Source organism: Lutra lutra, chromosome 1 (assembly GCF_902655055.1).
Source record: "Lutra lutra chromosome 1, mLutLut1.2, whole genome shotgun sequence".
Classification (NCBI taxonomy): Eukaryota; Metazoa; Chordata; class Mammalia; order Carnivora; family Mustelidae; genus Lutra; species Lutra lutra.
In genome coordinates this window covers 108,096,358-108,115,597 of record NC_062278.1, presented here as the reverse complement: position 1 = coordinate 108,115,597, position 19,240 = coordinate 108,096,358, and the positions used below count along the sequence as shown (strand labels likewise).

Here is a 19,240-nt window from a genome sequence, read left to right as displayed (position 1 = left end):
TATCTCCTTGGCTTGCTTGTATGGGGGCCAGTTTACAAACCAACAGTTGGCAAGCCAGCCAGGAGACCAACAAAATGGCCACGGGAAAGAGGCATCCTCCTTGAGGGACATCCCTGGTTGGCTATCAACCTGAGGTGGGGAGTGGTGGCCTGTTTGTTAGATGCTTGTGGACTCGCACGAGAGTACTGGGACACCCTAAAAATGAGCGGGTTTGATGTACTTTTGAGAAACTACTCCTAGCACACTGCAGCAAAGGAGGGAAAGGGATGTCTCCCACAGTGAGCTGGTCTCTACTGCAGGCAGCTCTGCTAGCCACTGATGCCCAGCTAGAGGCTGAAGTTAGAGAACAATGTGCACCTGTCCACTACCCTGTTAGCTTCAGAAGTGGCAGACAAGGTGGGAGAGCAAGATAATAAGTTAGAGACCCCAGTGTGCCATTTTGCAAAGCTAGGAGGGTGCAGGCAGCTGTGGATTGAGGTCTGAGCACCTGTGACTAAGCCTGATTAGGACTCTAAGGAGGAAGATTGCTAGAAAGTGAAGAGAACAGAATGAAAGGGACACTATTTTTGGTGATTGACAGTGAAACAGACAAAACGCCAGTGCTGTCCAGCCCCTAATACAGAGGAAAGTTCTAAATACCAATTACTCAAAAAACTCCAAAGAGAAAACTAACACTCTTTCTGCCCCCCACTTAAGATTGTAAATTTTATCATGTCTTTGAAATGTAAACACCCCAGGAGATAACCGAAACATTGCCCACAGAGGCTAAATTTATAAATGGGGGAAAAAGGCTTTTCAGAATACAGACTGCTATAGAAGTTCCTTTGCCCCAGAAAGCTTTCCATGTGAGTGGTGTCTGATTCATGGCTAGAGTTTTGCAATGAAAGCTTTGGGATCTCGGTTTGGGTCTGTCTGCATGTTATGTGTATCAATGGATATATATTATATATGTGATGTTCTTCTATCTCCAGAGGGCATTGTCAAAATTACTGTGAAAAAAGCTCTATTTAATTGGCTTAAAGAAAAAAGTTTTACAGTTTTTTAAGAAAACTTTTTTTATTTTAATTCAGTTAGCCAACATCCAGCACATCATTAGTTTTTGATGTAAAGTTCAATGATTGATTAGTTATGTATAATGCCCAGTGCTCATCAGATTACAGTTTTAAGTTTTAATATGAATAATGTACTCATGTAAAACTGAAACAATTTTATTTCATCTTCTAAAAGGACAAAGTTTTCTTGGACTGTTGGTCTGTTCCTGATGAGATTATAAATGGTTTTTCTTTACCTTTCAAGTAATCTGCCTAGAAAACAAAGATTCTATGTTTTATGGGAATAATTTCCTGTGCCTCATGTTATCTTTATCAGGTCTTTGATTATTTTAGAAAACTGAGTCTTCTCTATTAAAAGAGCTAAGTTTTTTTCCACAATTCTGTAACTTTCTGTATTAGTTTTTGAAGTCTTTAATTGTCACTTTGGCAAAATGAATAACTAAGTATTGTTTCACAGCAGCCTATAATCTAATTGAGTGTTTTAAGCCTTTGACATTTTTGACAAAGTTCCTATAAATCAAATTCTAATGAAGTCTTGTTGACTTTGAACTAACTTTGGGATTTTTCAGAGGGTCCCTGGACCATCTCAAAAGATGAGTTCTTTGTCCTTGTGAGAGGAAGACATTGATCTAATTAGGCCTATTTGGCATGTTAAATTTCATGGCAAGCATTGTCAAATAAGAAGTGATACTAAATTTTCTTCACATTGCTCCAGAAATTTTACAAAATTCCCAAAGATCTGATATGTCCTGGTATAGTGTTCATTCATAATCCTAGTTATTATTTTTTTTTAAAGATTTTATTTATTTATTTGACAGAGAGAAATCACAAGTAGGCAGAGAGGCAGGCAGAGAGAGAGGAGGAAGCAGGCTCCCTGCTGAGCAGAAAGCCCGATGCGGGGCTCGAACCCAGGACCTGGGATCATGACCTGAGCCGAAGGCAGCGGCTTAACCCACTGAGCCACCCAGGCGCCCCCCTAGTTATTATTTTAAAAAGGATGTCACAGAAATAGCTAAATTTCTCTGTCCACCATGTTATCATGAACTTTCATCAGATCTTTAACTGTGACCATTTTTAAGTCCTTTGTCAATTATACAGACATGTCTTGTTTTATTCTGATGCTTTTGCAAAAGTGCTTCATCTTCAGAGAGATTCATGGAAAAGACTCTGACAGGTACAGGTTTCTGGTAACTAAGATCAGCTTGCCTTCATGTGGGAGGAGCAATAATGGACCTTTCATGTGCTTCCGCAAGGCTACACACACAGTATGTCATGGGATGGTAGCCTGAGACCTGTCCCTGTTCTCCTTCTCCACATCAGTAAAATGGGCCCATTGCATTGATGATATAATGTTACCATGTGAAGACTTGCCTCTCCTGTGGGACACTGCAGATTTTGCTGGAACACCTGTAAGGGAGAAGATAGGAGTGTACCTACAGAACATTTAAGGCCCAGGCATTACTGTGAAGTTTTTGGGAGTCAAAATGGGCATTATCCCAGAAACTATTGATAAGGTGCAAGCCTGTCCATCCCCTAAGAATGTGAAAGAGCTTCAAGCCTTTGTAGAAGTTTGGGAGTTCTGGAGGACTTTTATTCACCACCTGATGCAGTGCCTCCACCCCTTTTCCCACCTGGCAAAGAAAGGGCATGTGTGGGACTGGGGATCAGAGCAGCTCACCTCTTTGGAGAAGACAAAAAGCTAGAGAAGTAGCTTAAAGCCCTAGGCATCTCCCAAGCAGGACTGCCATTTGTGTTAGATGTGTGTGTGATTCTGGAAGATATGGGTCAGGTGCTCTGGCAGAGACAACAGAAGGAGAGAGTGCCCCTAGGATTTTGGTCCCAGCCATGTGAGGGAGCAGAAACCTGATAAAACCACATACCCCAGTAGTTTCTAGCAGTGTACAGAGCACACCTCCAGGTAGAGCCTCTCAGGCAGCAGCCAGTATAACAGCCAGTGGGCTGAACTCAGAGTGGTTTGGCAGGTGATCATTCATGAGTCCTAGCTGTTAACCCTTTGTCCCAAAAGTTGGGCTGTTCTAAAGGAATTAACCCTCTGGTTTGGACAATGGGAAGCTGAGAAGTGGATGATTATCAGTGGGCCTTTGTGGGGTCAGGATGTGTGGGAGAGCATTTGGGTTTACCTGCAAGAACCTGAAACAGTCTCAGTGCCTTCCCGCTTAATAAGGTTCTGACATGGCGGTGTGAGTCCTTCAGTAGCTGTAGCGGACCTAGTGCATGGGAAGAGCAGCCACCATTGTGCCCAGGTGGAATGATTTACTGCTGAGGATGCCAGATTGCCCTTGACATACAGTGATTTGGTTAATGTAGGGACATCATGTTCTCTGTGTTCTAAATAATACCCAAGGCAACTGCCAAAGGAATCTGAGGCCATCCACTGTAGTTCCCAGCTTGTGACAGATTGGCAAATTGATTATATTGGCTCCCTCTGTCAGAGCGAGCGTTCTAAATATGCCTTGGTTTGTGTGAACACTGCATCTGGCCTAACCCAAGCTTTCCCCTGTTGCCATGCAAACTGGGCTGCCACCATGAGGGAATTAGAGAAGCTGAGTACCATGTACAGTTACCCTCAATCAGTCAGACAGTGATCAGTGGTCACACGCCAAAGGTCATGATGTTTATGACTGGGCAAAAGAACATGACATTGAGTTTAGGTTCCATTGCCCCTATAACCTGCAAGTAGTAGGGTTGGTAGAAAGGAAAAATGGAATCTTAAAGCAGCAGACTTAATTACTAATAGATAAAAACCCCTTGGCCAGGTGGATTCAAGTACTGTCCCAGCTTTAATACATTTGTATGATCAACCAGTCAGACCTCTTGTCCCATATGCCAGACTGGGGATCCCTGCTGAGGCACCCAACATTGTAAAGGTATGGATGGCATGGTAAATAGCCATTGTGCTAACTTTCACCATGGATCAACATGTTATGCTGCTGAGAACACCAAACCCCATCATGCCTGGAAATGTGTTATCTATTAGAATTTGCAGTGAGATGTCCCACCTGGATTGGTGAGTTAGTTCACATCCCTGGATGACGAACTATTCAGTCTCCACTGGGATCCTGTTGTTGAAACCCACGATGCCTGGAATGGAACATGTGCATTGAAAGAGGGGAAGAGTTGGGTGTCCTGGTCTGGCACATCCCACCCCCGGTCCATCCCCTTAGGCCTACCAGTGCTGCCTCCCTACCAGTATGTATGCTTATCTATGGTGTGTACAACCAGGTCAAGTTCCCAAAGCTGCCAGTCTCCCTCTCCTCGAGGCTGGGTGGGTATGTTCTGTTTTCCACTGATACAGTCATTTGGGTGCCGCCTTTGTTCCCTCCATTGGCCTGGAGGACATTACAGAAATGATAACCAAAAATGACTGTCCTTGGGGCACCCGGGTGGCTCAGTGGGTTGAAGCCTCTGCCTTCAGCTCAGGTCATGATCCCAGGGTCCTGGGATCGGGCCCCGCGTCGGGCTCTCTTCTCGGCAGGGAGCCTGCTTCCTCCTCTCTCTCTCTGCCTGCCTCTCTGCCTCCTTGTGATCTCTCTCTCTGCCAAATAAATAAATAAAATCTTAAAGAAAAAAAAAAATGACTGTCCTTACTGAACACTGAATGTCTCTAATGAGAAAAGCTGTCCTCCAGAATAGAATGGCCTTGGACATTATTACTGCCTTGCCAGGAGGCACCTGTGCCATTGTCCAAACAGAATCCTGTGTTCACACCTGATGAGTCTCCAATATATCATTTCTATTAAATCAAAGAGGGCACAAGTAAGTGCCCTGAGTGATCCAACTCCCAGCCTAGGAGACTTAATATATAAATAAATAATATATAAATAAATCAGTGGCTTGGAACATGAGACTCTTGGTGGAAAAGTTAGCACTGATTTTGGGAATCATTACCTTAATCTGTGTTTTTTATGTGCCTGTGTTATGGCTGTGGCATCTGCCTCCAGTGCAGCCAGATAGCCACCAAAGGGGCCACCTCCATGCGAGGGAAACTCCTTGCTGACTACTCAGGGCACGTTGTGGAAGAGCTGGTCCTGGAGGTTGGAGTGTTGGGGAAGGTCATCAGGAGGATATGATTGCCCGCTGACCCGTGAGCTCCACCTAGGCAATCACAGGCTCCTGACTTTCTCTGCTCTCCTTGGAACATAGCTTCTGCTTGCCTTCCCCGCTCCAAAAAGCTGTTCCCAGGACACAGCTGTGAGATAGTAGTGTGGTGTTGAGACCATTGGATGGTTTATGTGGCTAAACCCAGTTAAGGTCTCTGCATCAACTCTTAGGGTCTGGTGGGCAGGCACTGAGGTCTGTTCGTCTTGTGGCTGCCTAAGGTAAGCCTCATGTAAATTCCTTTGCTTATTAAACTTGCTGCCTCCCAGTCTAGAGTGGTCTGCCTCTTTCTTTAGGCTCTCCTTGCCCTGCTGTACAGGAACCAGTTTGCAAAGCAACAGTTCTCTTTTGCAGTAATCCTGGACTACATATTCTATAATAAGGTTAATTGAGCAAACTGAATAGATGGCTAATTGCTAGGAGCTACACTATTTAATCCTGTAATCCCCCATTATTTAGGAACTTGTCCTAAGTAAACCGGAAAGAAAAATATAAATTATAATTATTGATTATACTGTTAATAATAAGCAAGTGGAGAATCTAAACAGAAACAGAGTAGTTAAGAAGATGCCTCAGTGGTATATCACAGGGTATTCAACGATAATAATGCAGACTGTGAGCCAACATGAAGATATTTTAATTGGCTTTTTTTTTTAGAGAGAGAGAGGGAGAGAGCGGATGTGTGCACCTGTGTATGAGCACGTTTGGGGGGGGCAGAGGGCGAGAGACAATCATAAGCAGGCTCCACACTCAGCTGGGAGCCCCACCGAGGCCTTGCCTTTACAACCCTGAAATCATGACCTGAGTCGAATTAGATGCTTTACTGACATGAGTCACCCAGGTGCCCCTTAATTGACATTTGAAAAGTAGGTCTCAAGCTCTATACTGTGTCAGAGGCCAGGGATACAAACAAGCAAAAGGTCTTACTTCACTGGAGCCTGCACTCCAGGAGCTCTTATCAGAAGCAACCCATTGCAGTGGTACAGGTATAGGGAAGACATAGGAGGGAGGAAATAGATTTTGTGATCCTGAAAGAGTCAGGAGATTATGACTGAACGCCTCTAAGTAAGAATCTGGCTCAGGTGAAAGGATCAATGTCTCCGCTGAGCCTTGGTTGGACTGGGGTAGCTGGTTTCCCACCGTCCCTGCAGGAGGGGCCGCCCCAACCACTGGGTTTTGGGACTGGTCCATGGAGACTGCCCCTTCACAGGGGAACAGGGCAGGGCCAGAAAGGGGGCCCGCCCCCTCACCCATCACCCACGTTGTTGGGGAACCTGGTGCTAAACCGTTCATAGACAAGCTGCTTCTGAGTCTGGGTTTGGACCCAGCAGAGCACCTCCCTTGCTGACATGTATAGTTAGCATTTGACACAAGGGTTTGTAAAAAGAAAGAAGAATAACAACTGCCAAAATAAATAAAAGGGTCAGGGAGAGCTAAAGGAAAGAGGAAATAGTTGAGATAGGCTATAAGACTTAGCTGGTGAGGGGCGCCTGGGTGGCTCAGTGGGTTAACCCTCTGCCTTCAGTTCAGGTCGTGATCTCAGGGTCCTGGGATCGAGCCCCACATCGGGCTCTCTGCTCGGCGGTGAGCCTGCTTCCCCCTCTCTCTGCCTGCCTCTCTGCCTACTTGTGATCTCTCTCTCTGTGTCAAATAAATAAATAAAATCTTTAAGACTTAGCTGGTGAATAAATTGGTAATATAATGAATATGTATAAAATGTTTATTATGTGCCCATACTTTGCTAAGCAATTTTCATTATCCCATTAGTTTCTCTCAACACTATGTGGTGGGTGCATGCACCATTGTATAAAGCAGTAAATGGAGCTTTAGGTGGCTAAGTAACACACTGAAGGTTGGTGGACCATGTTGCTTGTCTTCTAAAATTCATATCCAAAACCACTATACTTTACAGTGGCCTCCAACAGTGAGAAAAGTCTATCTAGGGAGGTCTTAATACCTTAAGGCCAAAAAGAAAATAGTTAATTGGAGTAAGAGGATTTTCTCTTGATTTCTTGATAATGTTATTTTAACATTCAATAATTCCTGCCAACAGCTAAAACATTTGCTGCTTATTATTTTGAGAGACCTATCTCTGAAGGACCTAGGTACAGATGTGCATAGATCCTCTCATCTGTCAGATATTTTTTTGTCCTCACGTAAGCAGTAAGATATGAAAACAGGGTAGACAGTATAGGAAGCAGTATAGGAAAAGTGGGCTATGACTTGGAAAGTGGGTCGCTTAGAGTGGCAACTTTTTTTTTTTTAAGATTTTGCTTATTTGACAGAGATCACAAGTAGGCAGAGAGGCAGGCAGAGAGAGAGGGGGAAGCAGGCTCCCTCCTGAGGAAAGAGCCCGATGTGGGGCTCGATCCCAGGACCCTGAGATCATGATGTGAGCCGAAGACAGAGGCTTAACCCACTGAGCGACCCAGGCACCCCTAGAGTGGTGACTTTTGATTCTCTTAGGTCAACAATTTAGACTTCCTTGTATCTATACTGTGGGGATTCCTACTCCATGTTTTATTATTTTGTGAAAGTTTGAGGATTGTGCAATTTCAACCACTTTTATGGGGGTTTATCTTTGTCAGGATAAAATTATACTGAGTGCCTTGTTCTAAAATTAAAAGCAGTACAAGTCCCTCAGTCTCTGTTAAAGGCATTTGATAATGCTGGTTTAGAACTCATGTTATGGCTGGCGTAATGAAACCTTGCCTGCCAACTCTCATCTGAGTCTTTTTATTTTTATTTTTATTATTTGGTGGGGGAAGGGAGGGAGTGGAGAGGGGCAGAGGAAGAGGAAGAGAATCTTGAGCAGGTGCCATGCTCTGTGTGGACCTGATGTGGGGTTCGACCTCACAACCCTGAGATCATGACCTGAGTTGAAACCAAGAGTCAGACACTTAACCAACTGAGCCACCCAGGCACCTCATCATCTGAGTCTTTTTAAAGAGCGTCTGAATTTGGCATTCTCCAACAGAGGAAGTTACTTATGACCCAGGAGGTGATGGAACATGACATCGCTGTATATAGTCAAAGGAACAGAATTCATGCAATAAGAGGATTTTGTTGTTAAGTCCGTTTGCTTTTCTGTTCGAGGGTTTTGCTGAAAACTGTAAGCTGGCATTTTAGAGATGAAGAAAAATTAGTGTACTATACACATAGAAATGGGCATATTCTTATTCCCATCTGGAACAGTCTTGCATGTAGCTGCTCAGTAAGTCATTTCTTCAAAGAATGCATAAAAGAAGATGTGAAGATTTTCATTTCCTCCTAATGTTACTGTGCCATTCTTGTGTGAGAATGTTAAGAGATGGCATGCTAAGTTTTCCTTTTCTGATGCTGCAATGTCAAAAGATTTTATAAAACTCTAACTCTTGAACTTGGTTCTCTTAGAAAGGCAAAAGAACTAGGGTAGCTAAACCAATTTTGAAAAGGAAGAATAAAGTTAGAGATATCACACTACCCTATTTCAAGACTTCATGTATAGCTACAGTAATCAAGTTAGTGGTATCAGTGGAGGAAGAGACAAATAGGTCAATGGCATAGAGTCCAGACATCAACCCATACAAGTAGGGTCGACTGATTTTTACATAGGTGCAAAAGCAATTTAATGAAGAGATAGTAGTCTTCAACAAATGGTGCTGAAACAATTCGGCATTTATAGGCCAAAAAAAAAAAAAAAAGTCTCGATCTAAATCTTGCACTTTATGCAATAATTAACTCAAGGTGAAAGATCAATCTAAATGTAAAAACTATAAAACTTTTAGAAAAAAACATAGAAAAATTTTCATGACCTGGGGTTACATGAAGAGTTCGTAGATATAACATTAAAAAGAACAATCCAGGGGCGCCTGGGTGGCTCAGTGGGTTAAGCCGCTGCCTTCGGCTCAGGTCATGATCCCAGGTCCTGGGTTCAAGCCCCACATCCGGCTTTCTGCTCAGCAGGGAGTCTGCTTCCTCTTCTCTCTCTGCCTGCCTCTCTGCCTGCTTGTGATTTCTCTCTGTCAAATAAATAAATAAAATCTTTAAAAAAAAAAAAAAGAACAATCCATAAAACAAACAAAAAATCAGCAATTAAGCTTGATCAAAATTTAAAACTTGTGCTCTGTAAATGGCCCTATTAAGAGAGAAAATATATGCAAATCATCTGACAAAAGAGTTGAGTCCATAGTAGATAAAAAGTTCTCTAAACTCAACACTAAGAAAACAGTCCACTTAGACAATGAGCAAAAAACAGATACTTCATCAAAAAACAAGTGTAGGTGGCAGATAAGCATAGGAAAAGATGTTTTATTATTAACCCTTAGGGTAGTGCAAATCAAAATCAAGATGGGGTACTGGACCACACCTAATTGAGTGGCTAAAATAAAAAAATAATGGTAATACCAGGTGATGGTGAGCATGTGGGGAAACTGGATCTCTTATACATTGCGATGGGAAAGTAAAATGATACTTCGATAAAGTAATTTCAGTGACAACTAATGTTTGAATCATAAGTAATGTCCAGCTGCTTTATATACTTCTCATGCTTTCAAAGTTAAAATAAGAAATGAGATCTCTATTCCATACAGATCTGTAGTGGATATATTTTCCAAGTTTAAGTTACAGTTCCAGCAGGGTGTTCAGACCCTGAATGAAAGACAAAGGAAATTTCCATTATTTCAAGATCCATTTCTGTTAGACATAGTGACGATGGTTGTCCAGCATTGTGAATATAATTAATGCCCCTGAGTAGTACACTTAAAAGTGGTCAAGATGGCAGCTTTAATATGTATTTTACCACAATAAACAATTCCGTTTAATTATGTCTTTTAGAAGCTTCTACCTAGCTTTCAATTAGAAGTGATTAATCTGATGTAATAACATAATAAAAGCAAACGTCAAGAGAAAAGTCTATTGGAATTCTCATGCCTTCCAAGAGATAAATATGCTCAACTAAAATCATGTATTTATGGATTGATTTTCAGTACTTAGCTGCACGTGTCTGTATGAAAAAACATTTTCAAAGATGAAATTATAAGAGCTCATTACAAATCAGCCATTAAGAGATGAAGATTTTGATCAATTTTAATTCAAGGGAAAACTACTTTAAACCCCATTAAGTGAAATGTTATTCCTCCATTCTTCTCATTAGTAGATCTGTATTACCAAAAAATGTACTCAATTATTACTATATTTTGAACTTTGTTAATAAACATTTTGTGGAAATTTGTTTTATTTTGTAATATAAGTACTTACGTAATTATCCTCAATTTTGCCTCATGGCCCACAAAGCCTAAAATATTTACTGTCTGGTCCTTTACAGAAAATTTTGCCAACCCCTAGCTTAGAGCATTGATTTTTTTTTACTTTTTTTTCTTTTTTTTTTTTTAAAGACTTTATCCATCCATTTGACAGAGATCACAAGTAGGCAGAGAGGCAGGCAGAGAGAGAGAGAGGAGGAAGCAGGCTCCCTGCGAAGCAGAGAGCCCGATGCGGGGCTCGATCCCAGGACCCTGAGACCATGACCTGAGCCGAAGGCAGAGGCTTCAACCCACTGACCCACCCAGGCGCCCAGTTTTTCTTCTTTTTTTAATAAATGATTTTGAAGAGTTCACAATCTCTGTGTTCTGCTTTAGTCGTATCCTACAAACTTTGGTGTGCTATAATTTCTTACCATTTAGTTCAGAATGTTTGCTAATTTCCATTTGACATCTTCTTTAATTTATGTTATTTATAAGTATGTTGTATAATTTTTAAAAAAGATTTATTCATTTGAGAGATTGAGCAGGGGGAAGGGGCAGAGGGAAGGGAGAGAGAGAATCCTCATGCCCACTCCCTGCTGAGCTTGGAGCCTGACACAAGGCTTGATCTCAGGACCCTGAGATCATGACCTGAGCAGAAATCAAGAGCCGACCACCCAACCGACTGAGCCACCCAGGGACCCCTGCATAATTTCTAAATATTTGGAGATTTTCTTGCTATCTTTGTTACTGAATTTGACTTGACTTCCAAAGTGGTCAGTGTACATATGCCCCATGATGACAGTCTTTTGAAATTTGTTGAGGTTTGCTTTAAGGCCCAGCATATAGTCCATTTTGGCAGATAGCCAATGTGTACTTGAAGTAATATTATTTTAATTTTTGCCTTCTTCTGAAGCTTTGGATATTCAAGTAAGGGTGGTCCTTACAATATTCCGTACCTACTCTGTACATATTCCCAGTTTCTACTTCCTTATAGTAGGTATGTTTGTATTTTTAGTGTATCTTTCTCCTTTCTTAACTCATTGGTTTTTTTCTCCTAGTGATTATAGACAGCTTATAGGTTCAAAAACCAAACCAAAACAAAAACCAAAAAACCCTACCTTTGTTGCGTACTTGACTCTCAGTAGCCTTTAGTTCATTATTAGGTACCACAATCCCTAACCACAAAATAAGTGTCTACCTTATACCTAAGGACTTTATGTAAGAGTTAATTCTTGGTATTGACTTGTCACGTTGTGTTCTTACTCTCTTGAAACTGCTCTACCTTGTCTTTCTCAAAAGGACAAAAATGTGTTTCCCAGTTGCCCAGGCTGTGTACTTTCCTGATACTTAGCAGTACCTTATCTTATCTGAAGATGCATAACTGTGTTGTGAACTAAAGCTATTGCATTTGAAGAGAGAGCCGCCTAGACATCCAGGTACCTCCATGCACGAATTCATTTCCGCTAATATCTGAATGGCCTCTGTTCTGTGTGGGAATGAGGTGGTGCCTAAAAACAGATTCTGCCTTGTGTAAGACACAGTGTGGTCGGTGCCGCACCACTTAAACTTTTTCTTGATTTGGGGATCTATTCTTTCTTGCTATTTCACAGTCATTGCTGGAAATCTTTGTGATAATGTGAGAAAAGGATATACTTATTATCCTTATCTGAGGAAAAAAATGCCTCTGTTTCAGCAACAGGAAGGGGTACACTTTGAGTTACTTTTAAAGTAAATAGGGTTAGAGGTATTCAGATTCTTGGTTCACCCTCTTCTGCCTCATTTAGACTTTGAGTGATAAACCTTTTTGTTAATGTGATTAACTGGTATTTATAAGCTTAATGGTAAGTATGGTTAACTCTGTATTTCAGCACGTGAGACCTTGTGCTTTGTGCTGCAGACATCTGGGTATTGGAGCTCTTCAGCTGTGCAGCCAGTGTGAGAGCCCCTGTTGTGCTCTCCCTGCTGCTGATAAGGGAGAGAAGGGGGGAGACATGCACATACTGGCTTTTCTGTGTGATAGAGCTGATAATTGGGGGTTATTGTGAAGTTTTCATCATAGAAAATGGGCAGTAGGATTTGCAGTTAGTAGTGAAATGATTGACGCTCAGTCCACATTGGGAAATGTAAGAGAAAACATTTTGGTGATAGAGACATATGTCTTAGAAGGTACAACACAAAGAGTGAGCTGTGTATTTTGTGTAATGTAAACTGTGGATTTTAGTCAATAGTAACATATCGATATTGGTTCGTCAGTTGTAACAAATGTCCCACCCTCATGCAAGATGCGCTAATGAGGGAAACAGATGGGGAAGAGATGGAGAGATGAGAAGGTATATGGGAACTCTGTGTGCTTTTTGTTCAATTTTTCTGAACCTAAAAGTGCTCAAGAGTTTAGAAGTTTTAAGTAACTGGTTGAATGTCACTTAAACAAGTTCTTACCATACAAGTTTGTGTTTACCCTGACCCTTGGGATTTCTCAGGTAAGACGAATTTGGTTTGCAGTTTGAGCTGTTCCGTCAGGTTGATTTTCCCCTCTGTTTTTCTGATGTTCATTAATTGTGCTTTTGCCTCTTCTCTCTTTCTCTTTTGAAACAGTTGGAATGCCAAGATGCCTTGGAAACAGCAGCCCGAGCTGAGGGCCTTTCCCTGGATGCCTCCATGCATTCTCAGCTCAGAATCCTGGATGAGGAACATCCCAAGGGAAAGTACCATCATAGCTTAAGTGCTCTGAAGCCCATCCGGACCACTTCCAAGTAAGCGGCTCTGCCGGCTAATGGCTTGTCTGTGAAGCACCAGAAGCATTTTTGAAAATTTGGACTAAGGGGCACCTGGGTGGCTCAGTGGGTTAAGCCGCTGCCTTCGGCTCAGGTCATGATCTCAGGGTCCTGGGATCGAGCCCCGCGTCGGGCTCTCTGCTCAGCAGGGAGCCTGCTTCCTCCTCTCTCTCTGCCTGCCTCTCTGCCTGCTTGTGATCTCTCTCTGTCAAATAAATAAATAAAATCTTTAAAAAAAAAAAAAAGAAAAGAAAATTTGGACTAAGATTAGATCATTTGGGAAGACCCGTTTTTAGTCAGGAGCTCGGTTTATGAAACAGTGTATCATAAATGCCAGCTAGCCCTTCTCTGTGCATTGACAATTTTGTGCTTTGGGTTTTCTCTCCTCAGACACCAGCACCCAGTGGACAATGCTGGGCTCTTCTCCTGCATGACTTTTTCTTGGCTTTCTCCTCTGGCACGCATGGCCCACAGGAAGGGGGAGCTCTCAATGGAAGACGTGTGGTCTTTGTCCAAGTACGAGTCTTCTGATGTGAACTGCAGAAGGTAGGCTTCTCTGGTCCACCCTCGTCTCCCATATACTGGGTGCATAGGGCCTGAGCTAGGAGGGGGGGGGGGGTCCGGCAGTGTGATGCCCTCAGCTCTGTGTTCTTTTAGGATCTGAGCTGTCCTATGGAGGGAGGGTAGCCTGGGAATGACTTTCTCTTTGCTCTTCTGCTTTATCTCCTATTTCACCTTTAATCCTGTTTTAACCACGGGCTTTCTCTCTCTCTCTCAGCCCCGCTTCTCTTCCTGAGTCTACAGGGAAATTATGTTGCTGCCTTGTGACAGAATACATTTTTGTGGTAGCTGATTATCATGACTAAAATCTAGTTTGCAACTTTACATTTGACCACAGGATCCTTCAGAAAGTGTTGGGGGCCCTTGAGAAAGGAAGTTCTTAGTCAGAAACGAATTCTATTCAGGGATAATTTTTTTGGGTGGAAGGAAGGACTTCGGCTCTCATCATTTTCCATATCTGGAGAGGCTCCCTATGCAGGGTAAACATGTAGTTGCCCAGAAAGGGTATTTTCCCCCCAGAAGGTGAGGTCCACATACATAGCTCAAAGAAGAGGCTCATGCGAGTAGTGTCAAAGCCTGGAAACAGAAAGCAATGGCAGGAGGGAATCTAGGGTGTCTGTTCACCTGGGCAGACGTGTAACAGAGGACATGTGCCCTTGTTAAGACTAGAGAGACTGTGGCAAGAAGAGCTGAATGAAGTTGGGCCAGACGCTGCTTCCCTCCGAAGGGTTGTGTGGATCTTCTGCCGCACCAGGCTCATCCTCTCCATCGTGTGCCTGATGATCACGCAGCTGGCTGGCTTCAGTGGACCAGTAAGTTCTAACCATCCTTTCTGACAGTCTCCAGGGGCCCGGCCACGGCCAGCTCTAACACGCTTGTTCTGTTGCAGGGGTAGTGCTCACCTGTGGGCTAGTTAGCAGCCTTAGAGATGCCTCTAGGCATGGTGAAAGGGAACAGTTGATTTTGGAGTGAATGGTGGCTTGTCAGCAGCTGGAATGACAAGGGGCCATGTTGCCAGAGAAGAGCCGGAAACCGGCTTGCTTTCCCGGGGTGGGTGACAGTGAATGATTCCTGCTCTGCGCAGGACGGTGCTTCTTTGCTGTGTGTTGATGTGGAACGACAGTGTTGGTCTGGGGAGAGGTGTCTCGCGGTGCCGTGAGTGGGTGAGAGCAGTGTGGTATGGCGCAGTGGCTGGGCTCTAACTGGTGACGTGCGCCCAGAGGCGGAGTTGTCACGTGGTCCGTGGTTCTGTGGCCAAGGAGCCTGAAGAAACCCGAGGAGTGTTGAGGCTTTTTTTAGAGTCCAGCCTGGAGTCTATTTTTAAGTTTTGGTTTGTAGTGTAAACGGTGTGGCAGGTGTCGGGGTGGCAGCCGTGGTTTTTTCCTAGTGTGTACTGAAGCAGAGTAGGTAAGAGAGTGATGTTCACACTGTTTCCTGGACACCTGTTTCTTACACCTGCTGTGCTGCCTGACACTTGAGACTTTGATTAAATCTATTCTCTGCATATTTGCCTTGAGGCATTGGAGCAGTAGTACTACTTATACTGTGCATTTTCCATGTGTGGGTAAGCTGGAGGTTCATGGTCTTGGTAAGTATATGCCTAAGATGCATGGTGATTAGGTAAAACTAATTTGCAGTTTTCCTGTTTTATTTTTGTCGTTGTTTGTTTGTTTGTTTTTTTAAATGTTTGATGCCTTCTTAAAAGTTCTGATCTCTTTTTTGAAGCAGAGAACACTACTTTTCTGGTATTAGGTTTCTATATGAATTGACCAACTAACACACTTTTGTATAAGTTTTAAGAGAGACCATGTAAGTGAATATTATGTTCCTGACCAAAGTGGCAAACATTTTCATAGGACCAGCTTCCCCCAAGAAGAGCTTCTGTCATTGTTTCACTACAGGGCTGATGGCTGCTCTGGATCTTCCGTAGCGTTCTTTGAGCTGGGGAACAAGGTATATAGGGTTTCTTCATTCCATTTGGCCAGTGCAAGAAATTCATTGGCTCCCCCCATGCCAAAAAAAAAAAAAAAAAAGAAAAAGAAAAACCAAAAAAACCCACAAAAAAGGGGGGGGGTATACCATAGGTTGTTGAGATTTTAATTTTTTATTTGGGACAAAAAGCTACCTATGCATGTTCAGTTTGGGGGCCTAAGTCACTCCCTTAAGCATCTGCATATTCTCTATCTCTCTCTTAAGGTACAGCATACTGGAATGCTAGCCCTAGTAAACTCTTCTAGATGCCAGGGAATACTGAGAGACTTCCTTTAAGAGGAAAATAGCAGCACGCTTTTCCTTCTCTCTACCCTCTTGGGGAAGAGCAACTTAAGGCCTCTGTTATTTCATGAGATCCCATCCTAGAACAATTGAGAAAGCAATGGTCCCCTCCATCGTCTCTCTCAATGATGAAAAGATTTAAAACTGTAAGCAAAGCAAACTTCTTTTTTTGGAGTACCAATTCAAATAAATTTCTTTTTTAATTGGAAATTGAAGAGTCAGCCTGGTTTTGAGGTTAGTGCTAGCAATGAGCATACCTTCTGTTCTGTGTGGATTTAAATCCTTTCAAGGAACACCCATTTTAGATTTTTGCACATTTTCTAACATGGCACAACTTTCAAACTGGCTTAGTCTATTCTTACGGAAATCTGTGTAAGAACTGACTTCCTAAATATGGGGATATTTCTTTCCTCCCCTCAGGCATCGCTGAACCTTGGTAGCCATATGCAGAATATACAAAATGACCAAGTTCGTGTGTATTTTTGAATTGGCCGGACATCTGTACATCAGGACGATCCAAAGTTTCAGTGATGCAGAGTGCCCAGAGGTCACAGTAGTGTTAATGGAGTACCAAAAAGGATAAGGGTATGGTCCTGACCTAAGATGAGTGGCCAGACTTGCTAAAGATACAGAGATGCTGTGTGGCCTTCCTGGATTTGAACAATTTAAAACAACCAGGCTTGACCTATGATTCTCATGTAAGGAATTAGCATCCACCCTGTAGATCTGCAGGAGAAGGCTACCTCCTGTGGTGCTGTATCTTGGTGAATGCTAACTCTGTTTAAGGGCCTTTTGGGGGAAAGGGCAGTGAATAGCCTCTAGAGAGGTAAGTTTCCTACCCTCCCAACCTCTCCCCAGCTGCAGCTTGCTTGATGCTGTCAGGCTCTGGATTTGGGGGGAGTCTCTCTGTAGTGGAACCAGTGACAGAAGCTGTTCTTTAGAATTTTCAGGATGGCTGTATTCTGCGGTCAGAATGAGAGAGTCAAGCTGGGCAGAATCTCTCGCCAAGAGTTCAGGTAAGGTAATGTTTATTCACTGGGAATGCTTTCCACAGCCAGACAGCTATGCTGACAATCTCTCAAGTTTTTTCTCCCAGTTTGTTTACGTTTAAATGATAAGTTTGTAACTTTTTAAAACTAAATTTTGGTTGGATTTTTTTCATGAAAACCTTTTTTTCTTTATCCCATACATACAAAAATGGTTTAAAATGTAATTGTTTTTTTAAGAACCCTATGTGTTGGAAATTCTTTAATCTGCTCTTTCCTCTTTTCCCCCTCCTCCGAAAGTTTTACATAATGTAAGCTTCATTATGTCTTTTACCTTCCCCCGGCTCCCCACCTCCGGGAGGTACTAAATGCTATTAACCAGTGCTGAAAAATGGCACTGTAAAGGTATGGGAAGGAAGGAGCCCCAAACTACAACCTGCTGTCCTTTCACGCCTTCCTCTGGAGACTGTTCCATCGGTGCCGAGGTGTGTGAGAAAATGCTTTACGGCACTGCCATCTTACTGAGTTGCTTCACGTGAGGAAAAATGGGGTTTTGACCCTGCCACTCAGTGACTCAGTTCCACATTTTGGATTGCATACTGGAAAAGAAGCCAATCTTCTTGCTAGTAAACCAACAACCCAGCTGTATGCAGTGGTGACCCAAACAATGGATATAAACCTAAAAAATCTGAGGGAGGGGAGAGGTGGAATACAATAGTTCTCGGGATCTGAAATCTCCTATTTATTTGATCAGGTTACTTACTGACACTTGACAGAAATCTCACTGGTGGGGATCTCTTAGGATCTAGCGGACATCTGGTATTAACTTCCTTTCAGGAAAAATGAGAAATGCCAGTTAACCCAGAGAACATCTGGGTTCTGGAATTCAGCATTAGCTGCCTCAGGACAATTGTGTCTGGCCTCCATTTTGTCTGTCGTTCAGAGCTGGCTTCCACCTACAAGTACCCTGTGCTATAAGGATCCGGGGTAGCTGGGTGGATGGGTTTCTCGTTCTTTTTTTTTTTTTTTTCTTCCTTCAGGGTGGGGGATCGGTTTGGCTTTCTTTTGTCGCGGTTTGTTTTCTTTCATTTTCGGCAAGATCGATTTTAGCTGCAAGGACTTGGGAAAAAAAAAAAAAGACTCTGAAGGATGCCGCCCCGTTTTTCTTTGAGGCCTAGATTTTTGTATTCTGTCCTGAGCAGAAGTCCTCCATCACAGCCTGCTGAACCAGTAGCACCCAGGGATTTTTAAGCCAAGTTCCCTCTGGGGGGCAGTTTTTAGTTTTGTTTTTTTTTTTTAATTCTCTTTCCTTAGCAGCAAGGTCTTATTCCTGGAGAATCTACTCCATTGCAGACTCCCTGCAGCTTCAGGAGCCTTAATCGAGATTAAGTGCTGTCAGCTTGATGTACTCCTCCGGACTCTGGAAACAGCTGTGGGTTCTATTCTGTATTTCCGCCGTGTGTAGCGAACACAACAGTCGGAGGCCAGATGACCTGTTAGATGGCTAGCCTTGTAAAAACTCGACTCTGTATGTTCCCATGTATGTTACCGCAATGCTCCTTCTGTTGTACAGTGTCTGTGAGATGCTCTTTGAAGATGGTACTTTTATTTTATTTTATTTTTTCATTTTCAATAAAAGTACATTACCTCCCACTTCCTGGTATTTAATCCTGTTGCTGAATGTGCCTTGTGTGAGTGTGTGCTCCGGCGTTGCAGGACCTCAGAGCTGGAGGTGGCACTCGGTGGTTCTTGGGGGCTGGCTGCCTTCCCTCACTGCAGGTGGTGTTAGACATATGCTACCTGAGGTAACATGTTTTTGTTTTTGGGAGGGATTGGGGGGTGGGGAGGGCCCACGGGAGGGTTTCTGGATTTTGGATAGTCTGCTTTGTTTGCTCTCTTCTGTACTATTAAACTGCCGATGTTTATTTTCAGGAATGTTTTGCAAATGCACTTCTCACTCTTCCCCAGTCCAACTGTAGGTACACTGTTCCTTTTTATCAAATAAGCACGTTTGAAACGATCCAAAAAAAAAAAGGTCTTAATTTCCTTTAAAGACATGTATCAATGTGTGGAGATACTGGAGTCAGGTCAAATATATCCTTTTTAATGACCATGTGTTTAGAATTAATTTCAGCTCATGGACAGGTTTATGTTACATTAGAAAGAGTAACGGTTTTGGTGGTGTACTTAAGGAAGAAAAAAATCCAGATGAGGCCTACCACCTGCGAAATGCCTTGAGTAACTATCCG

At 42.8% G+C, this 19,240-nt stretch overlaps 1 protein-coding gene across 8 annotated transcripts in view; it reads left to right on the top strand.

Moving 5' to 3' along the window:
- ABCC5 (ATP binding cassette subfamily C member 5) overlaps window positions 1-19,240 on the top strand; it is an 88,650-nt gene that overhangs the window by 16,472 nt on the left and 52,938 nt on the right. For 4 of the 8 annotated variants that reach the window (XM_047731697.1, XM_047731714.1, XM_047731703.1 and 1 more), the window contains 3 exons: window positions 12,992-13,149; window positions 13,561-13,716; window positions 14,396-14,543. In XM_047731697.1, coding sequence (XP_047587653.1) covers window positions 12,992-13,149; window positions 13,561-13,716; window positions 14,396-14,543 — 462 coding nt within the window. Of the gene's footprint in view, window positions 1-11,695; window positions 11,833-12,991; window positions 13,150-13,560; window positions 13,717-14,395; window positions 14,544-14,568; window positions 19,187-19,240 lie in introns of those variants that run through there. The other 4 variants (XM_047731749.1, XM_047731740.1, XM_047731720.1 and 1 more) reach the window with 4 other exon arrangements.